The sequence below is a fragment of the Solanum lycopersicum genome, chromosome 7, assembly GCF_036512215.1.
Source record: "Solanum lycopersicum chromosome 7, SLM_r2.1".
In the NCBI taxonomy this organism is placed as follows: Eukaryota; Viridiplantae; Streptophyta; class Magnoliopsida; order Solanales; family Solanaceae; genus Solanum; species Solanum lycopersicum.
Genome location: NC_090806.1, coordinates 3,926,990 through 3,951,255, shown reverse-complemented (window position 1 = coordinate 3,951,255; position 24,266 = coordinate 3,926,990). Strand labels below are relative to the sequence as shown.

General features: G+C 33.9%; 2 protein-coding genes across 4 annotated transcripts; one reads left to right on the top strand and one right to left on the bottom strand.

The window, feature by feature from the left end:
* The first annotated feature begins 3,332 nt into the window (after positions 1 to 3,332).
* LOC101262022 (synaptotagmin-5) lies at positions 3,333 to 14,907 on the top strand. Its single transcript, XM_004242696.5, has 13 exons — positions 3,333 to 3,704; positions 4,645 to 4,749; positions 4,852 to 4,902; positions 5,009 to 5,129; positions 7,529 to 7,650; positions 8,621 to 8,722; positions 9,222 to 9,296; positions 9,995 to 10,074; positions 11,109 to 11,259; positions 11,342 to 11,572; positions 12,376 to 12,660; positions 12,779 to 12,892; positions 14,402 to 14,907. Exons 1-13 carry the CDS (start codon positions 3,600 to 3,602, stop codon positions 14,546 to 14,548), a joined length of 1,689 nt encoding a protein of 562 aa, XP_004242744.1. The 5' UTR covers positions 3,333 to 3,599; the 3' UTR covers positions 14,549 to 14,907.
* A 95-nt stretch (positions 14,908 to 15,002) lies between these two features.
* Positions 15,003 to 23,767, bottom strand: LOC101261339 (bifunctional purple acid phosphatase 26). 3 transcript variants are annotated; one of them, XM_004242693.5, is made up of 10 exons: positions 23,553 to 23,767; positions 21,829 to 22,068; positions 20,509 to 20,709; positions 19,580 to 19,691; positions 18,381 to 18,607; positions 17,488 to 17,626; positions 16,611 to 16,831; positions 16,036 to 16,157; positions 15,790 to 15,951; positions 15,003 to 15,319 (listed from the first exon to the last, which is right to left on the bottom strand). In XM_004242693.5, exons 2-10 carry the CDS (start codon positions 21,991 to 21,993, stop codon positions 15,235 to 15,237), a joined length of 1,434 nt encoding a protein of 477 aa, XP_004242741.1. In that variant the 5' UTR covers positions 21,994 to 22,068; positions 23,553 to 23,767; the 3' UTR covers positions 15,003 to 15,234. The 3 variants fall into 3 exon arrangements, with proteins under 3 accessions (XP_004242741.1, XP_004242742.1, XP_069142761.1); XM_004242694.4 differs by having other exon boundaries at positions 23,317 to 23,563; XM_069286660.1 differs by lacking the exon at positions 23,553 to 23,767 and adding an exon at positions 23,175 to 23,273.
* Between the last annotated feature and the right edge of the window lie 499 nt (positions 23,768 to 24,266).

Genomic DNA, 24,266 nt, shown 5'->3' with positions numbered 1-24,266 from the left:
AAGGTATAAAGAATTTCTTACAAGTGTTTGTTATGAAGTATTTTCGTAAGATTTACAATCGTTAGTGCTAGGTGTATCAGGCGACTCAAATTAAACTAAAAATATTAAAAGAAAAAATTACATAAATACTTATCTTATTTTGGTACAATCTCTAAAAAAATTTACCATTCAAAAAAATTATAAAAATCTCCTCTCGGATACATCCCTATCCCCTCTAGGATACGTCACCGTCTCCTCTAGGATACATCCTTATCCCCTCTCGAAAACATCCATGTCTCCTCTCAAATGCATCCATCCCCTCTCCGATGCATTCTTCTCATTAAGTAACGTATCATTCACAATCTGTGAGTTATGTATATGAGATTAGTATAAATTTAAGGAATTGTTGTAATTTGGAAAAGAATAGAGATAAAGATGTAATTAGATCTTAACACTAAGTGATTTATGTAATTTACAATGAGTTGAAAAAAAATCGAATTGGGTTATGACCCACCCAAATTTAATTTAGTAAAAGCTCAAATGGGCTAAATATTGGGTTGGGTCAGGATCCTACAAATTTGACCCGTTTAGTCTCGATAATGTTAACATATTGTTATTTAACTCGTATAACAATAATTTGAATTCTAATTCAAGAATATATATATATTTTTTAATAAATGAATAGATATTATAGATAGTAATTCATATATTTAATATGAGAACATACATTACAATAATTCAAATAAAAAGTCTTAAAACATGTTGAGATTGGAGATTAAATTGAGTTTAATTGAAGATTATTTTAAAATGAGTTATAAGATTTGAGTGGGTTGAGATTGACCTAATTCAAATTAGGAAAAATTGTGCATTATAGCAAAGTATTAATCAAAATAAATGCTATAGCTACAATTTCATTTAATTTTAATTCGTAGCAAACACATTGTCATTCTCGTCTTTGTCCCCTAAATCTCGCTCGTCACTCTCAATTCTCTTTCTCGCCCCTCTCACTTTTATACAAAACCCAAATGTATTAATTGTGTTTGTGTTTGTATAAAGCGAGAGAGACCATACAAATACAACTCTCTCCGTCATATACACTTATAATTATACTAATACAAATCTTCCTCGGTCCAGTTCTCTTTTGTCTTTCTCTCCTTCTCTCTCGCTTTATACAAATTTGTGTTTGTATAATGCGAGAGAGATTTGATATACAAATACAAATGTTTTAACTCGATTCAATTATATATTAACTCGGTTTAGTTGTATACAAGTTCAAACTTTATGCAAATATACAAATACAATCATTGATACATATACATCGCAGTTACATACACACAATTATCTAATCAATATACATATACAATTCACCTCTCTCCACCCTCTCCTCTCTCTCTTCTAATCTCGATCGCCAATCTAGCCTAACACAAAGAGCATATACATATACAAACACAATTTTCATAGATACAAATGTCCAATATATATATACATTATATCGCCGCGATTTATATAAATCACCGCGATTTGACACCCTGAATTAGTCGTGCAAATTCAAAGTCCTAGAGTCTTTTTATTCGATGTTTTTTATTAGAGAAGGCAAACGATCGATATCTAGTGTTGATTTAGTTTTGATGTTTTGGTAATTCTTTCATCAAGGAAAAAGAACATTGATGGTCTTAGTCCAAGATTTTTTAACCACTTTTGTTGGAATTGACTTGGAAATCAATTCTAAACTCAATAAGCAACCTCAAAACTGAATAATCTATGTATAAACTTGTATATATGTGGTGTATAGTAATGTATAAACTTGTATATATAAGATGTATAATCATTTGATTCTTTATAAATATAGCGTTAACATCTTCATAACACTTTCTCACTCAATAATCATTAATTTCTTAAATCGCAAGGTATAATCATTGAGTTTAAATCATATCTTTATTTTTTCTCAATCAAGGGCAACTGATACAGGTTTTGGCTACTTCCTCGACTTGCCTTCGTTCAACAAAAAAATGATAAAAATGTCACTCGATACAACAACCTTAAAATTCAATAGGAGTCAAATTAAAAGTGAAGTTATTAAATAATGTACGAAGCAATAATACTTTTTTTCGATTAGAATGGAGATTTTTTTTTTTTTTATAAACTATCATTGATTCGTCATTAACCTTTTTTTTTTAAATTTGATTTTCAACCTTATCATTATTGTCATAAAAAAATTTCCCACGATATATAATAAGTTGAATACATTTTCATGTCCAAGAATCTTAGGGAAATATTCAAAATAGTCGACTAAATAAGTAAAAACAAAATTAGAATCCCACAAAAATGTCATCATCATTGAAAGCAAGTATAGTATAACTTCCAAATATTTTTTTGAAAAAAATTATTTTCTTATCAAATTTTATATTACTCTATATATATATATATATATATATATATATATATATATATATATATATATTTTTAATAAAAAATATCTAGAAGCTTTGTGCAAGAGCCATAGAAATATGGGACTTTCCAAATAAAACCAAGGGAATAAAATGCTTATAAGTATCTCCAAAATTATTATTGAAATATCAGAAATATATTTTTATTAAATTAATGTAATTTCATATATATTTTTTTTATGTAGACTAGAGTCACAAACCGTTTAATGTAGACCAAAAAGTATATAAAGTTACAAATAAATGAATTTAACAAAATAATAGAACATTAATTTAATTAAAATATGTCTCTTTAATTTCGATAATTATCGCTAAAATCTGTGTGAAACATAGAATAATAATTGAGACGATCTTAGCCGTACACGTGTCAAGCTTGACTGTCGGCAAATGACAACCTTCATATTTAAGGAAAGTGGCGCTGTCTGTCCAAATCTTTAATAAACATTCATAAAGTAGCATGAATAATAATAATAATAATGATGATAATAATAATAATAATAATAATAATAGAAAAAAATACACTATATGTTTTTGTTTTCCATTAAAAAGAGCTCAAAAAAAATAATAATTTGAAGCATCAAACATTTTACGTTAATAAAATTTAAAAAAAAAACCATACTCAAAAGAATACATAGACAATTTTGTCTTAATACAATTATTAGCAGCAACTATTTTTTATCATTATTAAAAAATTTAGTATTTTTTCGTAACTCTCCCTATAAATTTAGAAATCATCTATAACCACACAAATTTTATTCAAATAAGGATTGATATTAAAATTATTTCATAGTTTATATTATTTGCCATATTCAAATTATTATTTTTATTTTATTATGATTATGCTTTAAAATAACTCTTTTGTTATTTATAACAACTTTATTCATTTTAAAAGACATTTTTTAAATCGATTTTTTTTAAAAAAACACCTATATTTTGTCCTTATCATACTCTATTAATAAAATTTTCATCTTTGTTGTATAAATAAAAGAACGAATTTTTACTATTTAGCTATAAAATTTTATCGAAAAATTGTAATCTTTTATGACCCACCACCTTTTTGATGACTTAAAAAGTGTTTAATTTATGTGAAAACACGTTCTAGTAGAGTCTCTTAGCTTCATTTTCACTGAATCTTGAAAAAAGAGGGAACTTTTGAAGAAGAAGAAGAAGTAAACGATGTCGTTTGTATTGGGTGTTGTGATTGGGGTTTTAGTTGGAGTTGGTTTGATAGTTGGCTTTGTGAAATCTGAAAATTATCGATCCAAATGCCGTTCTGAACTGGTTAGTTGAAAATTGGGATTTTTTTACTTGTGTTTTAGTTGAATTATTAGTCTAATAAGAAAAGGGTATGTTTTAGTTTTTTTTTTGGTTGCATTTTTATGTATGTGGTTGTGTATAGTGTTTTGTGATGATTGATGACTTCGTCATTTTTGTTATTTGTTTTTCTGTATTGTTTTGGACTGTGTTTTTTTTCATGAGCTGAGGGTATATGGGAAGCAACTTAGGGGGTAAGAGCAAGGTCTGCGTACATTTTAGCATTCTTAGACTATGCGTGGTGAGATTATACTGGATATGTTGTTGTTGTAGTTGCATTTTTATGTATGATTTGTGAGGTTCATTTTTGTTATTTATTTTTCTATGTTGTTATGGATTGTGTTTTTCATGAACTGAGGGTATATCGAAAACAATTTAGGAGGTAGAGTAAGGTCTGTGTACACTTAAGCGTTCTTAGACTATGTTTTGTGGGATTATACTTGATATGTTGTTGGTGTTGCATTTTTATGTATGATTTGTGAGGTTCATTGTTGTTATTTCTTTATGTATACTGTTTTTCCATGAGCTGAGTGTCTATTGGAAATAGACTATCTACCTCGCTACCTGAGTTCAGTGTAAACTTTAGCCTCCCTAGACCTTATTTTGTGGGATTATAAGGGATATGTTGTTGTTGTATTTTTGTGTGATTTGTAAGGTTATCTATAGTCTTTTGCAATGGCTTCTTTATTTTTGTTATTTCTTTCTCGTTACTATTTGGACTGTTTTTGCGTGATTTGAGGGTCTGTTGGAAACTGCCTCTCTTCTTTGAAGGTAGGGGTAAGGTTTGGGTACAATTTACCTTCTACAGGCTCCACTAAAGACTTTGTTTTGTGTGATTACATTGGATATGTTGTTGTTATTGTTGCTGCATTTTTATGTATGTTGATGTTGAACTTGAACTGTGAAGGCTACTACAATTGCGGCATTTGCTAGAATGACAGTGGAAGATTCCAGAAAGATTTTTACACCAGAGCAGTATCCTCCTTGGGTTGTTTTCTCCAATCAGCAGAAGGTTAATTTGTATTTGAACTTTCTTTTTTTAATGTTTAATTTCTTCATACTTATGATTAGTGACTTTTTTTTTTTTTTTAATTTTCATGTTTAACACTTACAGTTGAATTGGCTTAATTCTCATCTTGAAAAGATCTGGCCTTTTGTAGATGAGGTTAGTCTAAATGTTTATGCATTTTGGGCCATGTTACTTTTTGAGTTTCCATTGATATTTCCTTATTCCTCCGTTTCAACTTTTGAGTTTCTCATCTTGTATTCAGGCAGCATCAGAACTGGTAAGGTCAAGTGTAGAGCCAATTTTGGAACAATATAGGCCTATGATTTTGGCGTCATTGAAATTTTCCAAGTTCACTCTTGGTACTGTTGCTCCTCAGTTCACAGGTTAGATGATGATGGCCGGTATTAACGCTAATCTTCAGCACTTACATTTTCTATTTCTCTGTCATATTGTCATATAAGGAAGCATAGAAAACTTAAAAGTGGTTGTTTCTTTCCAAAAAAAGAAAAAGAAAAGATAAAACAATGAAGAAGTAGTTAGCTTTCACTCAAAGTCGTCCCAGTTCATGCTTTTGCATGTGTAAAATTTATATTTAGAAGTAACAATCTATTTACGTATAACTTAAAAATGTCTATTTAGCTTATACAGACAGATTAAACCTTACAGAAAGTGCAGATTTTATCTCTCAATAATTGTATTATGCTGCAAAAAGCCTTCCGTTCCTCCTTTATAAAACTTCCTTGAGGAAGAAATGAAGCTCATACAAAAAAGGGATATACAGCTTCTTCTGCTGCTACTAGAGCGGTCTTCTTCTATCATCAGTTCCTCCCCGTAGGTACTTTCTGCATTTCCTGTCAACTGCCTTTTAACATAGTTTGGGGTAATATATATACTGAGCTGTCTGATCCCCAAAAAGTTGTGTAATGGGAAGTGAACTTTAGTCTTCTAGCATATGATACATGCCTAGTAGGAACTGAGCATATCTTAGTTGTGATCTTCTCCAATAATTGGTGGCAATCCAAGTTACGACATTTCTTTGGAGACAATGGTTGTCCCAATCATCTTATATAGGGAAAGATCCCAGGGAGAAACCAGTCATCTCCACCTGTTCATTGTATCGTCATCAACACCAGCTAGAAAGATACTGGGATTTCTCCAAATAGCCACTAAATCAGTAATCATAGTGCAGGGTTGGCTAGCCTCCATAACTCTGTTGACAGATGCTTGATTCCCTTTGATTATTCTCAAATTTTGCATATAGTTCACCTAAGAAATTACATGGACCAGTTTTATCGTAACCAAAAGTCATACCCATTAGTATTTCAAAAGGTGCAGGCATGAGGCGAGGTGTTTTACCTGCACAGGGCGACCTGTAAGCCTGAGGCTTGGGGCGTAAGTTCCTTGGATTTTTTAAATAAATATTTAACGAATTAATAAGATAAGCATATAAAATCACAAAAAAGTAAAATTAAATTCAAATTGTAGAAATTTCAAGTTAATAAAATTAGTGGATAATGTATATATGTACATAAATGTGCTATAACATCTGCACAATCATTACAAATAATTTTCTTTTACAAACTTGGACAAGTGGAAAAACCAAAGGATTCATTACAGTTTTAGTGTGGTAGTAACAGAACATACTTAGTATTGTAAAAATGTTATTTCCTAATAATTCAGAAAACCAATTACAGATACTCATTATCATACAAATAAAACATTATTTTGAAAAAGTATCTACAACAATATCTAAACCTAAGTGATTCCAAAAGGAATTGCAAAACATAACACTAACATGGAAAGAATAAAAGACGGCAAAAAAGAAATTCTGACAAAAATAAAGCATGATGAACCATCCTTCTACGGAAAGTGTCGGAGCAGAGCAAGAGAAGTGTCGGAGCAGAGCAAGTGTTGGAAGACAAAAGCTTACTTTGCTGCTGACAATTTGCTAATAAATAGCCAAATGATTATACAATCAGAGCTAACAATTATAAACCCATTGGAATTTTGAGAATTTACAATGAGTTGACCTTTCTGTATTTTAAGTATTCAAAAGGGACTTACTTAGCAATTTACTTCCAATTTTGGAGAGTTCTCTTGACTTGTGCTCCAAATGAAGGACTGAAAGTTTGGGACTTACGCCTAAGTGAACGCTCGGAAGGGTTGGCGCTTATGCCCCATGATTTTTGTGAGCCAGTCCTCCTTGGTGCATTTTAGCCCCTTCTCCAAGTAAGTGCCTTTGAGAACACTGATGCTCATCATCCTTAACTTCACCGTCATATTAGTCATAACGATTCTCCAATACTATTGTCTCTTTGAGAAGTCAAAATGTGAATGATCAAGGTATGTTAAAGAATGGATCTTGGGTCTAACTCAACCCCCAAAAATTAGCTCATAGGGTGAGGATTTTCCAAATCCATATGAGCAGACCAAATATCGTTTCCATATCTGATGTGGGACTCTTGACACTTCCCCGCACACCAGACCTTCTTAACTGGAGCATGGACAAAGAATTGTGATGGGTCCGGCTCTGTCTTTGATACCATGTCAAAGAATGGATCTTAGGCCTAAACTCAACCCGAAAAGCTAGCTCATGGGGTGAGGATTGTCCAAGGCCACATAAGAAAACCAATTACTCATCCCATATTAGACAAAATAATGAAGACGACAAAACAATAATTTAATGTGTCATCTCATTTAAGCTGTGTAAAAAAATTTGTTGTGAGGAGAAATACATTTTATTCGACACATTCTTGGTGCTCATACTGGTTTTATCTTTCAGGAATTTCTATTCTTGAAGGTGGAAGTGAAGGTATTACCATGGAATTAGAGATGAATTGGGATGGGAACCCAAGCATTATACTCGATATCATGACATACCTTGGTGTAGGATTACCAGTGCAGGTAAGTTAGTTGGTACTTGCTGATTACCAGTACACTGAATAGCTTCTGCTCCTCGGAGTTGGTGGCATTTTCGTTACTTTGCTAAACTTGATATGATCTCGATTGTGCTCACATGCTAATTGCCTGTGAGAAATCAATTTGTTTCCATTGAAATTTTTGTTTCATTGCTACACTGGATATGATCTAACATTCGAGCTGCATGCTTAGTGCCTCTAAGATATCAATTTGTTTCCATTGTAAGTTACTCAAATTTATAATGACTGAGCTATTTGTTACTATTTTTTAGCTTGGATATTTTATTTTTTTTGAGAATGGTAACATAGCCTGCATTTGTTAGTATCAGGACCCAAACTTTGACCATGACTTATACAGATATCCACTGTGCAAATCTGCTGATCCAGTACTCACAGCAAGATAAACCTAATGAGACCTTCACAGAATTCTCAAAGAGCATATTTAAGCAAAAATAATTATTCAGAGTACTTAACAACAAGAAGGATCAATACAAGTACTTCTTAACTATCCACTAGACATTCAATTATGCTAGAGTTCTCTGGTAGTTTTTTTTTTTTTTTCATTCCCACCCTGTAGAATCTGCTTGTTCAAGGACTCCATCTTAGAGACCTGGCTGGCCCTTGGTTTTACTTCTCAACTTGTCCATTTTAACATGTTTATTTTGCCACCTATCTCTTGTTTTATTTATAAGTTTACAGTGCCACCTATGTAGTGACTTTCTATTTGTTTCTAATATATTACATTATTATTTCTTTTTTGAGCTGAGGGTTTGTCGGAAACAACCTCTCTACCTCCCAAGGTAGGGTAAGGTCTGTGTACACACTACCCTCCCCAGACCTCACTTGTGGGTTTGAACTGGGCATGTCGTTGTCGTTGTCGTTGTATATTATATTATTATTTCTTGGTTTTCTCAGGTAACTTGATTTCGCGCTGTGATTATTTTCTCCATTTTTAGGTGAAGAACATTGGATTTACGGGGATTTTCAGGCTGATCTTCAGGCCGCTTGTTGATGAGTTTCCCTGCTTTGGAGCTGTTTGTTATTCACTAAGGAAAAAGGTGTCATCTTATTTCTCTTTCATTCTAAAAGACTATTGAGTGCACTGAATAATTTGTTCTAGTACAAGTGAGTGTGGTCACATGTGTACATACATGTGCCAAGTCAACTTATTAGTGGTACTTGCACAATATGGAAGGAGACATGTTACATAATGCTTGGGTTTAGAGTTAAGTTAAGGATTTGGATGATTATCTAACACCGACTTGGTCAATAGCACATGGATTTGCCAACTGATTCGTGGATTAGATGCTGATGTTTCTGGATTTTGCTTTTTTCTTTTTAAGGAGAATTAAGTCCAAATCTGTATCTTGATGGACATGCATGACACCTAACATGTCCAAAATTAATAATCATGCATATTGGTTTTTGTTGAGGTGTAGCCCTGTAAGGTCCATATCAGATGCAAGCTTGCCTGGACAGTCGCACACATACACACCTAACACCAGACCTAACTTGTATAAGGAAGAGAATGACAATAAAATCTTTTCTGGTCTGCAGAAGAAGCTGGATTTTACGCTTAAAGTGGTTGGTGGTGACATGACAGCAATACCTGGCATTTCTGATGCAATTGAGGTTTGGGAAAAATTTTACCATCTAATTTGGTTACTCATATAATCATATCTTTTGATCCTTCAATTACTTCTGCAGCTTGATTAGATATCATAACCCATAGATGTTCTAGAAGTCGATAATGCCGCCATGGTCCTAGACTTGTCTTGTGTTTCGTTTCCTTTCTAGAAAAGGGTGGAAGAAATTGAACGAACATTAAATGCCTATGTGATTAGTACATCGATAATTTTGTATTTTTAATTTCATATTCTCAATAACATTAGTTTTATATTAAATCAGTAAAAACGTAGTTATGTTTCCACTTTTTTAAACAAGGACAAAAAGCATTCATACATTAGCAAGGTCCGGAGAAGGGCCACAACCCAAGGGGTGTGATATAGGCAGCCTACCCTAATGCAATCATTTAGAGGTTATGACTCAACCTGTGACCTATACATAGAGACAACTTTATTGTTGCTCCAAGGTTGCGCTTCATAAATGTAACTATGGTGTACTAATGACAATTGAATATCTAATGAACTTTGTCTTTTGGTGCATTTATTAGAACAACTGTTTTCATTCGTAAGAACATGAGGACAAGCTATCTGTTTGTTTATATTGTTCTCTCATGATTTGTGATTTTTTTCTTCAAGGTTTGGGAAGTTACAGAGTGTCTTATGGCTTCATAGTCCCAGGTGTACTAAGTGATTTTCTTTATACAGGGTACCATCCGCGATGCCATTGAAGACTCTATCATATGGCCAGTCCGAAAAATTATTCCCATTTTGCCTGGGGATTATAGGTACTCCTTTCTATAAGAGAGACTTCAAACCTTGTCATTTTCACTAACCCAGTTTGTTTGGGCTGTCCAATATGCGTTCCAATTGAACGCATTCACATTCACATGTAATCGAGATCTTCCTTTCATTTTCTATCTAGTCTCTGACATAAAAAATTAATATGTTTAATTTTATAATGAACCCATGTCTTTGTGGAAGGTGTTAAATTAAGATGTTTATCTAAATCTTAACCCTGAAAAGCCAAGCTAAACGTTTAATCTGTTGAGGCAAAACCTGCACTGACTTCTTTTTCAGTTTTATGAAAGTCAATTTGTCATGGGAATGGGAATCTATTAGAAATATTCAGCAACAGGTCAGTTTTTTCTATTGTATCCTGTGTATGTCGAGGCTACACTGTGATCTTACCTTCTACCGAACTTTAATGTTATTTGGATCCTTCCCTGTAACACCGGTGTCAATTCAAATACGATTTGGGAGTATTTGGTTTGTCTCATATAACTAGAACACTTTGCTAAATAAATTATGACTAAATTAGTAATGATTTACAAAGAATTTAGTTATACTAGCTTTAATTTAATACAATAACATACCCCCAGCATAGTCCTGCAGTTCCGCATGCGGGGTCTGGGTAGGGGGTTGAGTGTAGGCAAACCTTACCCCTGCCTTGGCAGGTAGAGAGGCTGTTTCCAATAGACCGTCGGCTCAGTGAAAACAAAAACACAACATTTATGAAGATATAAGCAGTAACAACAACAGGATAACTCTTAATTGTGACACAATATATTCTTATTAGCCATATCGTAGCACCAGACTTTGAACCGTACTCCTGAATCCTAGAATTTGTGTAATGAAGAGTCCAACCTCTAGATCAACATCTGTATCAGATGCCCACTTTCATAACATGAATGAGCTTAATAGAATTTTGTAAGTCTGTGAATAAAGTAGAAAACATGTATTTGTTGACTTTCTTCTCTACTTATCTAACCTTGCTGGGCTGAGACGCCATTTTCTATTTGACAATCTACTTTATTGTTAGTGACCTTGAACTGAAACCTACTGGAGTATTGGAGGTGAAACTTGTTCAAGCAAAAGAGTTAACAAACAAGGACATCATTGGTAAATCTGATCCTTTTGCTGAGTTATATGTACGCCCTGTACGAGATAGAATGAAGAAGAGCAAAACAATTGTAAGTATTTCATCTGCTATATAGAAGAATTTGGGTAATACATGTATCGAGTGAACATTTAAATGACCATTGTTCTTTTCAGAACAACGAACTGAATCCAATCTGGAATGAGCATTTCGAGTTTGTAGTTGAAGATCCATTGACACAACACTTGGTGATAAAGATCTATGATGATGAAGGGCTTCAAGCAGCTGAACTAATTGGATGCGCACATGTTCGTTTGAATGAGCTTGAGCCTGGTAAAGTGAAGGATGTTTGGCTGAAGTTGGTGAAAGATTTGGAGATCCAGAGAGACCAAAAGAATAGGGGCCAGGTGACGCTTGCATCCCCTTTTGTTTTCTGTGATCCTTCTCCATATTGGAACTTGCCACTATCAATTTATTATACATACAACTTCAATTTTGATTTAACATATATGTGTACTAGTGGAGTCCTAATCAATAATGTCTGAGAATCAAGTGTTTTTGCAACAATAATCAATTCATAATGTATGTGGTTTGCTTCAACAATAATCAGATCAAACTGCATATAATTGTTGTAGATTGAGTGCCATATGTAGTCTAGGTGAATTTTATTGAGTTTGATCCTACAGACGTTACCCAACAAAAACTGCAAATAACAGTTCTTGCTGATTCAGTCCACCTTCACTACTAAACTAGACAGTTTACTAGAGGTGAAACCTCCAAATATATGATCGATATCTCAATCAGTCCGATACACTTCTGTGTCCGAGATGTACATCAGTGACTTTCTTCCTCTTAAGAAACAACAATTTCTCACTTGCAAATGTGAACAGATTCATGCAGTACTCTATTCTTAGCATAACAGAGCATTCTGAACAGCAACTATAGCAAAATAGTACTTTGATTATCATATTATTTTGTTTTAGTTGCTGTTCAAAATGCTTTGTTATGCTTTAACTTTTGTTATTCTTTTTGTGGTTTTTCCTTGAGTCGAGGGTCTACAAAAACGGCTTCTCTACCTCTGAGGTAGGGGTAAGGTCTGCGTACACTTTACTCTCCTCACGCCGCACTTGGCGGGACTGCACTGGGTATGTTGTTGTTGTACTCTATTTTTAGTTCTCTATTTGAACTGTTCCCTTCATCTTTGCTTTAGGTGCACTTGGAGCTATTATATTGTCCTTATGGCATGACAAATGGATTCAGTAACCCTTTTGCCAATAATGTACCATTGACTTCACTGGAGAAGGTTCTTAAAAGTGGAGTAGAAGCTGCCCAAAATGGAGGTGAAATCAACAGGAGGAAGGATGTAATAGTACGAGGGGTACTCTCTGTAACCGTGATATCAGCTGAGGATCTGGCCCCTACTGATCTACTGGGGAAAGCTGATCCATATGTTGTAGTTACAATGAAGAAGACTGAAACAAAGAACAAAACCAGGGTATCATTTCTTATTATTTGAATATCGAACAAGAATTATCCATTTCTAAAGTAAATAGCCTTAAAATTCTTAATCAATAACTAGGAATAATGCTGATTATATATTCTTTTCATTTTAGGTTGTACCAGAAAGCTTAAATCCAGTATGGAATCAGACTTTTGACTTTGTCGTTGAGGACGGATTGCATGATATGTTAATTCTAGAAGTTTGGGACCATGACACCTTCGGAAAGGTAAGAGTACTTCCCTTTAATCAGATTCCATTGGTCCTGGTACAAAATTAACGTTGATAAACCAGGACTTAATATATCCATTCAGATACCAATGGTTCCCGATGTGAGATTTTCTTTAGCTGAGATGCCTTATTTTGAGTTTTCTGATGATTTCGGACATACTAGAATCGTTTTGGAAAATTTAAGTTCTGATAGATCTAAGAATACCAACAACACGAGCAATTATTACAGATATGTTCATCTAAGTTACGGTGTTCCTGAATTTTTATTGAATGATCAGCATCTGGATTTTGTTAATAAATTCAACTTGATATTACTGTGTTTAAAGAATAAGATGATTAGGGAGAAAAAATTATGCGTTTATTAAGACGAAAAAAATCATGTCGTCATTTCTCCTAACATCATTTGCCTTTTGCTCGGCCTACCAGCAAAACAATGTGGTCATCTTCAATTGTTCTCTTGCTGTACAAACACTAGATTAGTACAAATGAACCTCCAAGGGTAATGGTGGAAGAGACTGGTCTGAATTAGGCATTTGTTACCTTTTTTTCCATGACGGTGGCATTCAGACCATCTTGTGCGCACCTCCACTATCACACTGATACCTGCTACACCCTAGCTTGTACGCACCTCAACTCACAGTGGGTACCTGCTATGTTTGTGTGCACCTCAACTATCACACTGGGTACCTACTGTCCCCCCACCCATACACGTACTGTTTAACTTAATCCACCAAGGCTTATGATCAACTATTCCATTGCGTACCTGCTATAACCCCACCATACAGGTACTAGTAACTTAGTCCACCAAGGCTTATTGTCGGTTGAAGATGCTATGACACTTGAGCTCAAATCTAACCTTTAATCCAAGGCTTAGGCAGATTTGAAGAAATTACCTAGTGTATTTTGCCTTCGTTGGGGTTTGAACCAATGACCTCATGTTTCTCCTCTCACTTCAATGACTAGAACACCGAGGCTATATCCTTGGGCCTTCGTTTCTTTGTTTTGTTATCCTCTGCCCTCTTTTGAGGTACTTATGCTATTCAATATGTGGAGATAGTTACTATTCCTTTTCAGTTTACCCATCCGATATCCTAAGTCCACTGGGCCTGACTACCTCAGACTCACATTGGATAGCTCACACCACCAAAAGGCAGTTCACTGCATGTGAAACATTAAGGTTATTCGGTATATAGTAAATTGATTTTTCAAAAAGAGATCCATTTAAGTATTAAGAACAAATATATTAAGATATAAGATGGTGGCTTTCTCGGGAATATATACCTTCAAATTTTTTCTTGAAGAACCACTGCTACGTCATTAAACAAAAACGTACCCAATGCAATCCCACAAGTTGAATCTGGGGAGGGTAGTGGTTACGCAGAACTCATCCCTACCTTGGAAGGAAGAGAGGTTTCTGATAGGCCCTTGGCTCAAGGAAATACATCAATCTGAAGTCTTCCTATACTAGCCATTCATTTCCAGTACTAACAATTTATTTTGTTGGCAGGATTACATGGGAAGGTGCATATTGACATTGACAAGAGTACTAATGGAAGGTGAATATAAAGAAACCTTTGAACTAGATGGAGCTAAATCAGGGAAACTGAACTTGCATCTCAAATGGGCACCACAGCCTATATACAGAGACTCCTAATGATTTAATATCATATGATATGTTGTTGTTTTTGTAAGAGTTGTACAGACACAAGTTTCTTCGATTCTGTATGTCGATCGTAGACTATATGAAAATTTGTAGAGTGATAGTAGTACATTTTTGTAGATAATTGTTCTGTTAATGCTGAGTTGGCCTACTACATATGTAGTTTAGAGAGAAAAAGCATTTTGCTTGGTTAAAAGGAATTTATGTAGAGAGGTGGCATAAGGCAGCAGTTTCTTTTTGGAAAAATTACAAGGTGTTGCAGCTTTTCACTATTCAGAAATTAACCATTTCTGTATTTTGCAAAAATACATTATTTTTTCTGATATGTCATGTATTGTTGTTGTGTATCCTTATTTGACTGTGATTTTATGTCTGTATTCTTAGTATATTTCGCGCATACCTTCCGATCTTGATATCGTTAAACTTTGTAAGACAATAGACAGGTATATCAATCAAATAACACAAACAATGAAAATCTAATATGTAGCTATTTCAAATTTACAAGAGCTATACTTTCCATAATGCTGTCATATAAACAGCACAAATCCTTATTTTACATGAACCAATACACTGGGAAAATAGCTGGATCCACTCTCTGCAACAAAAGTAGATAGATTTTACAACATAGTAAACAACATACTGTGACACATAGTTTGATAACATGTTTGAGAAACTGTGTCTCAGAATCGCGCAGTGAAAGGCCTTTCGGAAATGACAGAGTTCAGATGATTCTTGTTCAACTTTCTCCTGCGAAGACCACTTCCCCTGCAGAACAATGGCACTTATTAGTATCGCGAGTAAACAACAAGGTTACTACTTCATAGCACTCAAGGGTGTGGCTTAGCCGACAACTATATGGTATCAGGGTTCAAATTGCAGCAGAACTAAACAGGTAGGTGTGATGTATCTATCCTCAATTGCTTAAGCCTTAGAGGATAGTGGATAGAGTTACTCTATACCTTTGCTGATGGGAGATCACAGTGCTTGCAAGATGGCCCGGACACCATCATTATATAAGAATGATCTAAAACCAATTTGAATTTCAAGTAATGAAATGTTTGAAAGGACAACTTTTAGCATTGAGAATGATCTTCTTGAAAACACAACAAATAGTCACTGTTTAGTGGCATGGATCTAAAAAACTGCAGGCTATATATATGATTTCACTATTATCAAGTTCAAACTAGATGGGACATTCAATAAAGAAGAGAGATGAAAAGAATGTAATTACTCACCAATACTGGTTGTGCAATGTAAATGAGTCAGTTGTAATGTTATTTCCATCATCATTTCGGTTCCAGTGGTAGATTGCATGTGTTCTATTCTTGATATCTAGAGTCGAATGACCATAGCTAGCTTCACGGAAAGCAGAATATTCTGGCTGGGGATCTCTAAATCTGGACAGAAAAGCAAATGATAGTACAGGTACAGTTCAACAGAAAATAGAAAGTCATATTAGTTATATTTTCATGTTAACTTACTTTGAAGCAAGACCTTCTGAATTTCCTCCATCACCAACAGTTATGTAAATAGGAGCTTTTTTATCAGGTACGGGATAAGCATCACCACCCGAGACATTGTAGTGTATATTAGATATACGATACTGAAAATGATAAGAAAATTGGAAGTTAACATTAGCTCTTAAGCAATGCTATAGAGTTGAAAGGGAAACTAGGAAGATAGAAGAAATGTGCAACTGATATCTGCGACAAATTCTTTCTAAAGACAAACAGAACCTTCACATACATTACTGCTAGCTACGCTCAATTTTTTGAGTAAAATACTAGGCCGTCCAGGAATATATCAGTTTGGAAATAAACATGATACGTCTTAATGTATTACTCCAGTCTTTGGTTGATACTGTTATGATATTGTGCTCAAAGATATAGAGCATTGCGGATTGAAGTTTGTCAATATACTCCTAGCTTCCTATTGATCTTTGTTATTTCTAGTTGAGTTTTTTTTTTCCGAGAGTTAATTATGGCTACATGAAGAATGTGATCTTTACTTTGAGAGACAAGCAGGTACGACAACATGATGAGATAAGACAACTTACTGATCTTTCATAAGCATGGACGTGGCCAGCAAAGATCACATCGACTTTGTATTTGACAAACCATCTTTCATAGGAGGATCTCATGCTTTCCCCTTCCATGAAATGAGCTTCATTACTGTTGTAGATAGGAACATGCATAAGGACTATAAGCCAAGGAGTTTTCTCTCTGTTCACCTTTTTAAATTCCTGTTTCAACCAATGCCATTGAGGTGTATATTTTACTGCATGACAAGAGAGCGTATAAGTAGCTATTCAATCGAAGGAGCAATTATCACGGAAAATAACCCTCAAAGGTAAAGTAAGAGAAGTACTTCTCAGATTTCTATAAAATTCAAAACTAGGTCCTAAAGCTTGTGTTTTCCTTTTAAAAACCGTGAGAAATTACTCTCCGAAACTTGAAGAGACCTGTACAAGTTTCCCCAGAAGAATGCACCAAATAGTTACAGGAAAACTTTCTTCCTTCCATATGGACATGGTTCGGCAGTAAAGGAACGAATAATTGGCAATCAAGACCACAATTAACAAACAGAATACTATAGATCTTAGAAACACTGCAATGCAAAAGCTAGTGAGCGTGAGTTTGAGAATTCTAACTTACAGATGCATATACTTAGTTGATTACACAATGTTTTGCATTTCATTACAGTTAACACTGTATGTCTTCTGAAATTAGAAAATTTGTACATTTCAAAATCCTGATTTTTAGTTTGTGGTAGGTTCTATTTATCGTTAGGCGTATTAGTTTTCCAAAATCTTCAATTTACTCAAACTTTAGCAAGAGCTAGTAGATTTTTCAGAACTAGATCATCAAATTAGTGTCTACAAACCTAGTTAAAGAAACCAAAAAAAAAGCATAAGAGAGGGAACAATTACTTACCAAAAGGGGAATAGCTTGATAGGACAATTATGTGAGCAGATGCCCTCCTGATGGCATACCAAAGGGGATTACTGCTTTTTGAAGCTCGATAAGGTGTGGGGTATCTAGATAGAAATGATCTGAATGGAACTACTTCCCCCTGTACACAATGAGAAATATAGTTAATTGGCATCAAACTATTATGAACAAACATAATACAAAGTTCCTTGGGATGGGAGAAATTTTACATGAATCATTGGTGGAGTTCTATTTATTTTGATTTAAGTCGGTAATTTTCAAGACATTGCACAAAAAGCCCCAACCACATTGGAGGTCAAGATGTACAACAAGAACAACATATCTAGTGTAATCCAAGAGTGGGGTCCGGGGAGGATAGAGTGTACGTAACCCTTGCCCCTACCATGCGAGGTAGAGAGGTTGTTTCTGATAGACCCTCGGCTCAAGGAAAAGGATCTAAAAGCAGATTTAAAAATAAATAATGAAACTGAAGAAATCATGGCAAAATACTATAGAATGGCATGCTTATGGTTACTGGAATCTTTCAACATGTACTGATATCCTCAGAACAACGTAAATTTCACTTTTTAACAGGAAAGCATTAGTAACAACGAGAATGAAACATGTCCTACAGTAGAAAACCTCTTCATCAACAATGTTACAAATTTACTAGGTTTAGTGACCTTGATCATAAAAGATGACATCAAGGTAAGTTCTTTTTTAACCTAAAGAAGACAGTTTTTTTTTTCATTTTATTTGCACTAGCATGATTTTACTGAGTATCGACATACTTAGTCAGAAACTAAGGACGTACCCACTTAACTGACATTATAAGGAAACCCGAAAAGACGTTGTGAAATAATTGCAAGGTCATTAGCTGTATTACAATACATTACCATATATGGAAAGTACTCTATCTCATGATTCCCAGCAGACCAAATCCATGGCTGGTATGCCGTACTTTGTTCAACTAGGCGGCCAAATGTATCCCAACGGACTCCAACATCGTTATACTGATATCTGTCAGCATAAGAGAGGTCTCCGACAAACAAGACACTCTTTGCTCCACTAGCCATATAATGTTGAAGAGTTGAAAGGGAATTATATGTTTGACCAAGGTCACCTGCAAAGGATGTTGGATGAACTGTATAATAATCCTGACACGATAATGAGCATGTTTGGCTAAGATTATAAGCTAAGCACTTGGTAAATACTGAAGTGCTTATAAGCTAACTCATCCAAAAGTCATAGGTTGGTCATTAACAAACAGATTTTCAGCTTATAAGCACTTCCGCTTCAACCATGTATTTACTAATTTATCCTGAATATTTTTTCTATATCTTTCCCAAAATAAAACTCCTTACTTCTTCTTCACTCTGTATTCGTGGTTCCTCCTTTTATTTTCCAGGGATACTTTCAAATGTATTATTTTTTGCAAAAATGTTAAAGGTATTTTAGTCATTCTAACAAAAGAATAGCTTACCAACACCTTTTTACTAAACACATCTATTGCTTATTAATAACTTCGGCACTTCTATCCAAACACGAAATTGCTTATTTGTATTCAGCGTTTAAAAATAATTATTAAGCACTTAAAATTTATCAGCTATTTGCAGTCAACTAATCCAAACGGGCTCACATACAGTATGTGAATGAATTAATACTTAATGATACAGAGTCATTTGTCTAGATGTGAAACGTTTAAATAGGTGCAGGGACATCAAGATGCGGTAAAACAAATAAAGAACTATACTGACTTGCTATGCAAAAGAGAGTCAAAGCTTTCTAATTTTGCTTCCTATGAATGGTTGGATTAATGTTACATTACCAAGAAAAAACTCATATCTCTTCCATGAACGAAAAAGCTAGGAACTAATGTTCTTTTTAATCCTAGCATTCTATACATTTTCTTTCAGCTCTATATAGTGAAAACAAATAAACTATATTTCTGTCATAACGAAGTTATGTGATGTTATGGTGTATAAACTATCGTATAGCAACTTACAAGAATACATCTTGTTCTTCTGATAAAGATAAAACAACCGAAAGAAATTTACTTAGCTAACTTATCAAATAGAAAATTTAAACTACTAACCTATGATACCAAATTTGTAAGAAGCATCTGGATCAACTTTTGGAGGAGTTTCAAACCAAAAATTCCTTGCAGAATCTCCTTTTCCAATTTCATAGTAGTACTTTGTGTCATACTAAACCAGAAGGTAAAACAGATTGTGTCAAGCAGATTGAAAAAGGGGAGGTGATAACATTTAAGACATCCATATGCCATTATCGCCATGCAAAGAGATTATTAAGGAACTTCTTCCATGAGTCTCTTAATTACTAGTGCTCCTGGGGTGAAAGATATAAAATATGTAACATGTAAAGTATCTAAAATTAATCTGACAAACAAAATTTGCAATCATCAAATAAGCCAGATGTAAACCCAAACTTGATGTTTTTCTATCAATCCAAGATTATATCCAAACTCTTATATTATAATTAGATTAGAAAAAAACAGCACAAGGGAAGTGTTGATTGTATGTTCAACACAACAACAAACTGTGCAGATTATTCATTAAATTTATCATGGCGTCTATGTCATTTAACATTGGTCCTAGCCATGTTACATCAAAAAAGGAGCAAAGAGCGACAATAAGTTCATATCAAACTCTTGTAATTACGCCATACTTAATTTTTTGTTTCTACAACAGTAATATGTTAGTCGATCTATCCTTCTTAAACTTCTTTTTTCTAACAAGTCCCCTTGTAGTTAGTCTTTGCTTTGTGGAAATGAAATAGAGAATATGAACTACAAAGAGATATCGGGCTTACCAATTTTACAGTGAGATGAAATACAGAAACTAAGCAGTAGTTATTTGGTCTCGGAAAAATATATGAGAATGCTCACCTATACGCTACGTTAAAATGCACTTGCATGATGCATATTAGCCCACAGATGATAAGATAAAATCGATCACTGTTTCATTTTTTAAAAAAGGATAACAAAATGTTGGTCTTGACTACCTGAAGGCCAGTTACAAGGCACTGATGTATGTAACCAGACTCATACTTGTAGAATGTATAGTTATTTAGAGTCCCTTCAACAGTAACATCATATTTCCCTTCAGATAAGCCATATCGCACTTCGCTAGACCCTGGTTCATCAGCAGTTACCCATGAGATAATGACAGCTTCCCCATCATAGTCACCTTGTGTAATATGCACCTAGAAGAATGACTGAAGCTATTAGCACTTTAAAGGCCACATAACATTGCCATTTCAAAAGCCATGTTTATGAAAGAACAGACACGAGAAAAACTAGGGATGACAAGGGAGCGAGATGAGTTTTTGCTTATGCAGGGCAGGGCGGGTTGCTGATTTGTTCATGGCACTACTCACAATCAAAAAATTTCACAGCATATCTTTGTAAAATCCAATCATTGTTGCAAGCTCAAATCTAGTAGCTAAGGACATTAATCTGAAAAAGAAAAGAAATTTCTTGACGAGTACTTTAATACAGAAGCACTTTGACATCTAGTATTGCAATTCTGTGACGTAGATCCAAATATTACATAACTAAAACTAATTGAAATTCCATCAAAATAATAACAAACAACTTATGCTAAACTGCAATGATTGTATAAAAAGTACTATTAAACAGTTAGTATAAGCAGCTTAACTTTTTTTCTAATTAAGACAATGGAAATTAGTATAGTACATATTTAAATCCAATTCTATCAACATTATGAGCCAGTGAAAAGGCAATGCACAAAAAATTTACAGCTCTTGCATTATATATAGCAGAAAAAATGAAATCAGAAAAAAAAAACTAAGCTCTAATCTAGTCCGTTTAATGCTGCATCACATATCTTCATATTATAAAGAAGAAGTGACGTGAAAAAACTCATGTGGGGCGGGTTGAAATTTTGAGGGTCAAGGTTCCCCTTGCCATCCCTAAGCAAAATTTCTGCATATGAAACAGCTTGGAATTCGAAATAGAAAAGAAAATGTAAAAGCAAAACATTTAACTGGTCTCTAAGCAAACCATGGAGCTTGAAATTAGACACAGAGAAAACAAAATTTATAGCAATATTATAATGTTCTTTAAATCACAATTTCCAAGTATCTCAAGGAAGTGGTTGTAGAGAGAACTTTGCAGATTGGAAGATTGAATATCATGCATTGAACTAAGACTTCGATTTAAAGTAATTGAACAAGAATTGACTAGGAAAGGACTGTAGCCGAACAATAATTGACTAGGAAAGGACTGTATATGAACAACAAACCTGTTAAGAAAGCTTTGACCAACACAACAAAAAGTAGGTCTTAAGACTGTAAACTTACTTGCTGTGGAGCGTTATAACCATTTGGAACTGAAAGTACTTCATTTTCAAGGGGAATATCAACAGACGGAAACTGAGTTCGAACGAATGCACTTGTTATACCAGCACTTCCATTGTCTATAAATGTCGAAAAGAGAGATAACGAAAAGAAGAGACAAAGCAACATTGTCTCCTCTCCACAAACTTCCAAGATAAGCACTGCTCGATCAGAGAGAACTCAGGTAACACTAGTTATAATTGACTGCATCCAAGAAGAACCGACACAATGATCAGAAGACAAAAGGAAAAGATTAAATAACAGAAAAAAAGTAAAATGTAAACATTAAAACACATGCTGAGAAATTTCTCAGTAAATGTCACAGTGACAAAGATTAGCACAAAGGAGAAAAAGTCAAATGTAAACATTACAAACATATGCTGAGAAATTTCTGAATAAATGCCACAATGACAAAGTATTAGCACAAAGGCCCATCACTTGAGAAAATCATCTAGTAACTCCTTTTTTTGCCCATCTATTGGTTTTACCTCTCTTTTCAAGGCACTAGTGTAACTTAAATTACAATATAAAGCATAAACAATTGAGCATCTCTCAGCAATATCTTTATAATATGAACGATGTTTATGCAGACTAAACAAAGAATTGGAGGTTGTTAACTCAGTATCATGTATCTCCAAGACTCATTCCATTTCAAAGTGCATTAAATATGCATAATTAAGTGTATCATACTCATTTATATACAGTTAAACATAAACAACAACTAAGCCTCGGTAAACTGTGGGCGGAGTTAAAAGGCTACCTACAATATTCAGTAGCTTTCGTCTAAACCTTATATCTGTATCAATAAATCCAAGTATACACCAAAAAAAAAGTAAATTCAGAACTTAGTTACTAAAAACTCCGTGTCTATTCTGGAATATAGAACCCATAAAGTTCAAATCTTGACTTTGCCTATGTCCCGAACAAGTTATGATCTGCTATTGAATTTAATAATTCATAATATTTGGAAACAAATAATAAAAATTGAAGATCATATCAATAATATACATCAACAAGCAATCTCTTTGAATTGGGCTACTAGAATCATCACAAACCAAGCACAAAATGGATGAAGTTATATGCAGTTCTTAAATCTGTCAAAATACAATCTCTCACAAAAAGCAAACAATACCCATATGAAATAAATGTGATTAGAACACCAAGAAACTGAGAATCAACAAGTCAGAAGTAGTTTTATACTATCAACAGAACACTATGTCTTCATCGATACTAAAAATGCAGTCTTTCTCAAATGGCAACATCAAAAACTTAAGATCTTTTCAATTGGGTATAGTAGAAGTATCACAGACCTAACAGAAAAATGTATGAAATTCAGAATTCTTAACTCTGTCAAAATACAATCTTTCATAAAAAGCAAACACACCCACATGAAACAAAAGTGATTAGAACACCAAGAAAGTGAGAATCAACAAGTGAGATGTATTTTTATACCTTCAACATAACACTATGTCTTCATCTATACTAAAAATGCAGTCTTTCTCAAATGGGTATATCAAAAACTTAATCTTTTTAATTGGGTATAATAGAAGTATCACAGACCTAACAGAAAAATGTATAAAATTCAAAGTTGTTAACTATGTAAAGATACAATCTTTCATGAAAAGCAAACACACCCACATGAAAATAAATGTGATTAGAACATCAAGAAAGTGTTTAGGGTAGAGTACCTTTGAAGGCTAAAACAACAAGGGAGTGAACCAGACAAAAAAATTGATATTTTTGAACTGAAAATGTAATCTTTTTGAAATGGGTGTATCAAAAAGATGATTTTTTGAATTGGGTACAGTTGATTAACTACAAATCAAGTTCAAAAAAACACATGAATATTCAAAGGAACAATTGTTCTTTTTTTATCAGTTGGATTAGTGTGTGTGTGTTGGTTAATTTAATAGCTTAAAAATTAAAGAAATGTTAGGAGGGAAGTTTAGTTACGTGGCAAGATATGATTGGTGATCTGTTTTGGGGATTCGTGTCAATTTTGTGGGTCCCACATGTCTCACTAAATGAAATATCTTGGTGTAACACATGTTTATTGATTGGAATGGTAAGTTTAAGAATTAGGCTATGATTGATACACGTATCTCGAAGTTAAAATTAGGTGTAATTTTATTTTATATATATTGTAATTAAATGAATTTTTATGCATATAATTTTCTCGCATGTCTCTCTTGTACCTCGATCATCTCTCTTCTCTCTCGATCGCGTCTCCTCCATATCAGTGGAGGTACTGGAAAAAATTTAAAAAAAGAAATGTTACTGGCGAGATTTGAACCCTCACTAGTGGCTTTGCGAGCCTCTTATTGAGGAGGTTTAAACCAATTCACCCACAGCTACTTCTATGGCTGCTCATTTAAATTATAATAATATATGTATCATATTTT